This window comes from Pteropus alecto, unplaced genomic scaffold (genome assembly GCF_000325575.1).
Source record: "Pteropus alecto unplaced genomic scaffold, ASM32557v1 scaffold137, whole genome shotgun sequence".
Taxonomy (NCBI): domain Eukaryota; kingdom Metazoa; phylum Chordata; class Mammalia; order Chiroptera; family Pteropodidae; genus Pteropus; species Pteropus alecto.
In genome coordinates this window covers 4,391,301-4,399,441 of record NW_006440135.1, presented here as the reverse complement: position 1 = coordinate 4,399,441, position 8,141 = coordinate 4,391,301, and the positions used below count along the sequence as shown (strand labels likewise).

General features: G+C 54.9%; 1 protein-coding gene across 1 annotated transcript in view; it reads right to left on the bottom strand.

Annotated features, from left to right (window-relative positions):
- The window catches only part of BRD9 (bromodomain containing 9), a 21,926-nt gene extending 13,959 nt beyond the window's left edge, over positions 1 to 7,967 (bottom strand). The window contains exons 1-8 of the mRNA XM_025050508.1: positions 7,952 to 7,967; positions 7,604 to 7,818; positions 7,229 to 7,361; positions 5,218 to 5,278; positions 4,663 to 4,807; positions 2,950 to 3,177; positions 2,213 to 2,388; positions 789 to 921 (exon numbers count right to left, since the gene is read on the bottom strand). Of these exons, the coding sequence (XP_024906276.1) occupies positions 789 to 921; positions 2,213 to 2,388; positions 2,950 to 3,177; positions 4,663 to 4,807; positions 5,218 to 5,278; positions 7,229 to 7,361; positions 7,604 to 7,818; positions 7,952 to 7,967 (1,107 nt within the window). The remainder of the gene's footprint in view (positions 1 to 788; positions 922 to 2,212; positions 2,389 to 2,949; positions 3,178 to 4,662; positions 4,808 to 5,217; positions 5,279 to 7,228; positions 7,362 to 7,603; positions 7,819 to 7,951) is intronic.
- Positions 7,968 to 8,141: the final 174 nt, after the last annotated feature.

The following is an 8,141-nucleotide window of genomic DNA, read 5'->3' as shown; positions in this document are numbered from 1 at the left end:
CGAGCAGGCACGTTATGAGCAAGCGGGGGAGAACAGGTGAAACTGATCTTAACAGGTTTTATATTCCAACACATCCAAAAAAATCATCATTTCAAAATCCTTTCCAGTCTAACGTGTTTGACAGACTTCGCACGTAAAAAAAAAAAAAATAAAGTTCTAGCAAGTTCTTATACAGACCAAGTGTCAAATAAGACTCTAAACCTATCATGGCAGATAAAAAAACATTAAAATTCCGTCGACGTCCGTTACGTGATCACTAGGAAGTCTGAAGCTGCACACGTGACCTGTGCTGTCTCTGCTCGAAGTGCTGGCCCAGAACACCTTCTGGGGTCGGGGGGAGGTGCCCAAAAGGAGGTGGGGCCTCCTCCCGAGGACCAGCGGCCCGCTGAATGGGCTCCTACCAGCCATACCTGGTCAGACCCACGAGGGCTGCCAGGGCACACGGAAACGTGAGTACACAGAGAACGGGGTTAAGCTGCGGCAGAGGAGCCTGGCAGGGTCAGCCTCTGTTGAGTGACAGAGGTTGACACACCTCTGATCCGGTGTCTGCCCCCAGAAGACTCCCTCACCCCAGGAGACGGGCCAGCAGGCTACGCCGCCTGTGAGGACGAGGGCCTGACCCCGACCACAGATGTCTACTGAGCTGCACCCTCCAGTGCCAAAGGCTCTCCCAGGCCAGCGAGGGGGCTGACTAGACAGTCTCGGCATCCTAACGCACACCTACTACTGATTCTACGGCTGCGCCGCTACCCTGGCAGAACACGCCGCCGCCTGTCGGGGACCCCTACCTTGCCGCCCGGAAGAAGCCGGCTGACCCTGTCCCGCGCCTCATCGGCCGCATGCTCCACCAAGGCCAGCACGTGTTCTTCGGCCGTGCTGTCGGTCAGGCTGCACGCGTTCCCTTCTGGCTCGAACATGCAGCTGCAACCAGAACACGAGTCACCCGGAGGCACGCAGCGCACGCCACTCCCACCCCCCGCTGTGGCCAGTCCCCAGTGTCCCCGAGGCCACGCAGAGGGCCAACACGAGTGGCACAAAGTGCTCTTTCGCTCCCTGTCCTTGCAGTGCTAACCACGGTGAAACAAGCTGCTCCCGTGAAGACGGAGAGAAGCGTGAGGCGCGGAAACCTCCACGTTCCTCACGGCTCAGCTACTCTTCGGTCACTTTACAAACACGAGAAACGTCCAATGACAGGAGCCTCATTAGTTAGAGCAACATTCGAGGTGCCATCAAAAAAAGCGACAAAAATCCCATGGAGGATTAAGGCGCTGGTGGCAAGCTGGGACGGGGGTGTGGGGCTGCACGTGGCGGGAGGGCCCGAGGGACGCCGACTTCGGCAGGCGAACCCCAGGTTCCACACCAAGGAGTTCTGGATTCAAAGAGCTGAGAGGTGCTGGGCGCAGCCCCTGAGGGAGGTAGCTTCTGCTGTGGAAAGTTCTAGAAGTTGGTGGGCAGGACCCCTCCAAAGGGCCACGAGGGCAGGCCTGCCTGGGGATTCGGGGCTACGGGAAAGCCGCTCCTCTGGTCCACGCTTACAGCCACGGCAGGGAGCTCAGGGAGCGTGGAAGAAAAGCACATTGCCACGCGTGCTGGCTGCCCAGCACAGCACGACTGTCCCAAGCCCGGGGCAGGTAAGCCGAGGTCACTAGCCCAAGTCCTGCATATGAAAGGGCTTCTTAGAACTGAAGGGCCAACAAGTATTCACGAATCGCACACGTGTGGAAACAGCTGTGACAAGTAAGCAGCGGACAGGCTGCAGGGCTGGACAGGTAGGCACGCCGTGCCATAGCTGGGACAGAGTGCGCGTCAGCAGCAGGGGCTGTCCCAGCCCTTTGTCTCCTGTGTCCACCAGTACGACAGTGACTCTCCTCCAGGACACGCTACTGTGCTGGCTGCAGGGCGGTGGTGAGTCCACACGCAGAGCGAGGGTCGCACAGTAACCCACCACTTCCCACAGACCTGACCCTGGGACCAGCTGGCCAGCGCCTCCCAGTGGTGCCCGTGACACTCGTCACCCACACGCTCAGGGTGGCAGGGAGGGATGGCCGTGCCCCTCTGAGCACGATGGAGGCTTCTGTGGAGCCACGTCCCCCCGGCCCAGCTGCCCCGGAGATGCCGGCAAAAGCGCTGCGTGTCCGCCACCAGCTCACCCCGCAGCGCCCGCCTTCCCGTGTGGGTGTCCGCCCCCACGGGCCGGCGCCCTGCCCTTTACCTGATGACTTCTCTACTCGGCCTTTTGGATTTCTTGGCAGTTTCTACTTGAACAGGCACAACTTCAGGAGGAGGGTCCTCGACAGCTGTATCTTCGTTGCCCAAAAGAGCTGCCTGCTGAGAAAAATCCATGTCCTGCATGAACGACATGCTGCGCTTCAGAGCTAGCAGCCGCTCCTAGAATCAGAAAGCACAGAGCGGCGCGGACTTTACCTCTGCCTCACGGCCTGGGCGCCGTGACGATGGGATGCGTGGGAATGGCCACAGCCTCACCTGGCCTAACAGCTAACCTTCCATGCGCTGCAGTGGGGCGTGCTCATGGGGTCAGCACCAAAGGGTGGCAGCCAACTGGCCAGCGAGCGCTCAGAGCTAGCAGAGGGGAGCCGGCCAGAGGGCACGGGGCTGCGCCTCACCTACGGGCCCACAAGGCACTGGTCCTAGACATGTGACACATGCAACCTGGCACAGGGACAGACCTGGGGAACCACTCAGGATGGCCAAGATGTCCCAGCTGAATTCCGTGAGGCAGCCACACAAGCGACACAGCCCAAAAGGCTGGCTGCCATCCAGTGAGATGGACACCCAGGCTCGAGATCAACTGACCCGGAACTTTCCACCAACCCTGAAGGAGACGTGACAACCAGGTCATGATCAGGAGGAGGAGAAGGAGCGTGCCTGGGGGAGAGGGACATGGTGAGGCAGCCTGGGGCGTCTACCCTAGAGCAGAGGGGTCCACACCGTGGCCAGGGACAGATGGGTGGAAGCGTGTCGTTCACTGAGTGTGAGTTTCTGTCTGGGCAGAAACACGTGCAGAACTCTCGCTTCCATGGCCCGCGCTGTCCGTGGGCTTCTTACTTTGCTCATCATCTTGAAGCCTGCGTGCAGGATCTTCTTGGCTAGCTTATAGTACACAGTGTCTGGCCTGTTGTACGTCATTGCGTTATCACACATCAGCTTGAAGTCTGCCTGAAAAAAGAAAAACAAATCATTGAGCTTGAAACCACATGGATAACAGCAAAAAGTTTGGATTCCTGTCAAAGGGACAAAAAGAAGGGTCTGAACGGGAAACAATTAAATTTGGGTCTTTGATTAAATAAAAAAAAATCTTTAAACTTCTTTCAGAGTTTTTGTAACTGTCCATTGGTCTCTACTTACATGAAATAGCCTTGCTAAGCCTAATGAGCACTCTTCGTGAGGAAGATGGTAGCTCCCCGCTTCCTGTCTCCAGCCTTCCCCTCCCCGGGAGGGGCGCAGATACAGCCAGGGGCAAAGACCAAGGACCAGGTCAAGGGAAAGCCTAGGGCTGGACCGAGGGTGGGCGGTCCGGTCCTCCACCTCTGGGATTTCCCCACAGAATTTACATTTTCATCCACAGGTTGTTACTCTAGCGCTACTAAAAAGAGCCTCCCCTTAAAATAGAGTGTCACTGAACGACAATTTATGTTAAAAGTAAGTTATTTAAAACACCAGCATTTTAATATCCTAACCAAAATTTAACACACACCTTTCATAGGGGAATTAGACATCAGGATGACAATGACCACTGAGACCACTTGTCACTGTAGCACATGCTATCTGGGGACCTTACCAAGTCACTGTGCCAGTGTCCCAGGGCCAGGTAGGCCTGAGGCCGTGAAGCCCCAGCGCAACACAGGTCCCAACTGTGTCAGGGTCAGAACTCTCTCGAAGACGAGAGACAGGTGGACACTGCCCACGACCTGGCTGTCACTGTATGAGAACTCCCAGTCAGGGAGCGGAGGGTCAGGGCACGGACACTGTTCGCACCTGCCCCCTGGTGCTGTCACCGACCCCCTCTGAAAACTCTCCTTCACTCCCAGACTTCCGGCCCGCCACGTTGTCCCCGCAGGGCAGCAGCCCCTTCCAGTGACGTCTCCGGGAAACATGGAACGCTAACAGGCCTAAGAAAGAAACCCAACAACGCCTTTTCCTAAATGACACTACTGCCCGTGTTGCAAGAATTCGCTTTGCTTCTCCCCAGGATTTCAAAGCCAACCAGCAATTTCTACCTCGCACAACTGGTGCTAAGAGTTAGTTAAGAAAGTGCTCAGAGATTGTCAGAATTTATCATTCTAAAACCCAACTCCCAGTTACTCTAAGACAAAACTAAGAATTAGGAAAACGATATTTCTAAAAACACCCATTCTGGACCAGGCCACATCTTTGCTTCACCAACCGTGTCCCCTTTATGGCAGCACAGTAACTTCAAAAAATATGGCATTTCTAATAGCACGTAACGTGTGGACCAGCTTCTAGACCAAAAGAGAGAAAATTACAACCAACCCATTTCCCTGACTCTGTGAAACATCAGCTCGAGCGCAGAAACACCTGCGAAAACGTGCCATGGGAAACGTGAGACGGACGAAGCACGCACTGGACGTAAACCAGTGCAGAGCCTCCTGAGAACTGCTTTAGGGACTGAAATCAGTTTACCTTGAATTCCGTGACTGACTTGTATTCATTAGCTCCAATCTTGTCCTTCATTGTGCCAAAATCCATGGGGTGTTTTATTATCATGGAGTATCCAGGAGCAATTGCATCCGTGACAGGAAAAGCAAAAAATCCATGAGGATCTTTTCTGAAAACAAAACATCTTTAAATTGAAACTAGAAAACTAAAATCTAAATTCCGAATGACACAAAATCCTTCACAATAAAAATCTGATGCAATTAACCAAAGTTAGTTCCTTACAGATAAAAAATAAGTTTACGCTCCTTAAAACTGTGGTAGGTGTTTTGGATATACTAAAAACTCCAAATCCAGCACCTGGCTCCAGCCGTGACGTCCACGGCGCAGCATGACACCCCTCATGCTGACTCTGCGGACACCGCCCTCCCTGCTCTGCTCCCGTATGCCTGCCCGCCCTGTCAGACTGGGTGTTGCTGGTGAAGGTGAAGTGTCCGCTTCATAGGCCATGGGGTGGGGGCGAGAACACCTGAAAGACACCCGAATGTCCCCAAGCACGAGGTCTTTCGAAACACTCTTTACCTCTGGAGCTGGCGGAGAAAATGCTCTAGCAGTTGCTGAATAGGCGTGCTCTCATTTTCAGCTGATGATTTAAAAAGCAAAAAGATAAATAAGTAAATAATTGAACACAAAGAGTTTGCTCTCGCTTCTCTGAAGAGCTCCCATTTCACAGTGCACTTGTTCTGAGGTCCACTTCCTGTTCGCCTCAAGAATGCGGGCCGGTGGCACAGGCGCTGCGGCAGCTGCGCTGTGGCAGCTGCGCTGTGACGACACCTGGGTCACAGTCCTGATGTCACCTGTATTATAACTTTCACATCGCTCTAGTATACTGATATCTCTGGAAACAGATAACAGCCTATTTACAACATTCTACTTTCAGTAACAGTATTTTTGTTTATAAAAGCAGTAATTCTCGATCGCTGAAAACATCAAATGCTAGGAAACACAGCGTTCCTACACGTGACGTTAACACCGTTTTCAACCAGTAGTTAGCTGAAGATTCACCTGTTGAATCCGGTTTATGTACACGTTTGTCACATTAAGATCAGAGACAAGTTCTATTTAGAAATAACTCCAAGAACGGTTTTCATATTTTATTTTCACATTGAAAACCAGTCAGATCTGCTTCAGCCTCAAAGAGCGTGTTTGTGTAAAACTAAATTAACACTGGCAGCAAGCTGCACTTTTTTTCCTAAACTGGAAATTTAATGACGAGGTTCCAACAGAAACTAGATAGAAAAGTAAACCAGATCCACTCTTGGCTCCCACGAAGCTCAGCTGTGTGGGAAAGCACACCCACGCATCAGTCCCTAAACCCGAGTGCGCCAATATCCCTCAAGACAACGCAGAGCTACCACTCATCGGCCTGTTTCCAGCCCCGATCACCACTGGGCCTGGTACACTACAGATGAGGGAGGGAGGCTGTGGACACGGAAGCTGACCCTGGCTTCACCAACCAACGCATCACCTGAGCCCTAAACTCTGGATGCGCCCGCTCATTTGTAAGCCGCAGACGATACATGCACAGGGTCACGAGCACGGCGGCTACGTCTCTGGGCCCCCATGCGAAAACACAGCTTCTAGTGACTGTAAACGCAGTCCATCTAGGTCCCCCTAGAAGCCCTATGTTCGTAACGGCATTTCCCAGCTCAGTCCACTGAGGGCCACACCCAGCGCCCAGAGTTTAGCTTCTGAATGCCATTCCCCGTTGAAGGATCAGCACTCCCTGGAGAAAGAGCCCATTCCAGGGCTGAATCACAGAAGGAGTGCAGACCGGCGAGCCCGACAGCGACGCCCTGCAGTGACGAGGCGGGGCAACACAGTGGCCTGCGGGCATTAGCCCTTCAAGCACACTGGGAGTTTTGGCGGGGGAGGGGGGAGCTACCGGGTGTGCGACCTCAAGCAGGTCAACTGGACTCAGCTAACAGTCACCAGCGACCGAATTAACTTTGCAGACACGTTCATTCAATGAACTGTTGTGTGCACCTAACCTTCTCCTCCCCTACGTGCCCAGCTGCCTGAGTCCCACCGCTCAGCGTGGGGTGACTCACACGAGGGATCCTGCCAGAAAACGGCGCCACTCGCCATGATTGCCATGAGATACTTCCCGCCTCCCCCAGCAAGAAAAGAAATGCCTGAAGGGCAACCCCCCGACATCCAGAACCTCGGAGTGATGTGACCCTACACAGGTCAGAAGGTTCCAGAAGCTCCTCTGGGGGAGCCGACATGGCTCCCAGGGTTCCTGGAGGCCCGAATAACTGAGTCCAGCACCAGGCCCCTCCCGCTACGATGAGCCTCTCGGCTCACGGGCTTAAGGAAAACGGCGAGGAGCCGCAGCTGGCCAGCCCCGCTCTAGATCAAAGATGACAGTGAGAACCTCAGGGCCAACTACACCTAACGCGAGGGCCTGGAAGAGAACACACTGGTCCTTCCCGCCTTTCTGTACTTCTCCCCAAAGGCCGAAAGGCACGGTGCCGACCACAACTTTCCAGTGACAAGCTCCAAGGCAGGCTCTGAAAATGCCGGCACTCGCCTGGCTGTGTCCGGCACGCTCGGACGGGCCGATCGGGGGGCGGCTCCACCTCCACCTTCTTCCCAGGATCAAAGTCGTCGGCCTCTCCCTCCGTGTCACAGTGTTCCTTTTCCCGTTTCCGCTTCTTCTCCTCCTATGAGATGAAGGCGGCGAGAGCGATGCAAGGTTTTAAGCGGATCTGCTGTTTCTATGGGAAAAGCCCTCAGCCCAGACTCCCGCCCCTGCGAGAAGCGCTGCTCAAGGAGCCCAAAGTGAAGCGACCGCCTTCTCGGTCTGCGTTTTGCTACAGACAGGACCCCCGTTTGCTAAGCCCCCGCTGCGCCCGTCCTCTGCCCCCGGGGGTTTTGGGGCTACCACGCTGGCCACCGCTTTCACCTTTCGCTTCCTCCTTTCTTCGTCGTCCAGGTATTTCTCCTTCTCGGACTTTTTCTTCTTTTTCTTCTTCTTTTCTCTGTGCCTCTCCCGCTCGTGGTCTGACCTATCATCGTAGTAACTGGAGTCGTGGCCAGACCCCGAGAGTTCAGTCACTTCGCTTCCTCCCACCTTGAGGACCAGCTTCAGGGGCTTCTCCAAGGGCTTGTCGGCGTAATCTGCAGAGACAGAGACAGCGGCTCTTACACAAGTGCTTAGAGGGAACACCGGCACCCAGCTGTGGCCCTTGTGTGGGTGTTCCGGGAGCCCAGAGGCCCAAGGAGGAGGGCCTGGTCCCCTAAGGTGGAGCACGTGAATGCCAAAACATTGGGGACCGACAGCTGAGCGCTACCTCTCCTTCCTTCTCCCGGCGTGTCCTTCCCCCTCACCCCCCTCAGGGAGCTAGACGGGTCGCTCCTGCCACTCTGTCAGGGCGAAGGCACAAGGTGGGGGCCGGGACCCGCAGCCCGACCCCGCACCGCCAAGCCCCTGGGTCGGCCGG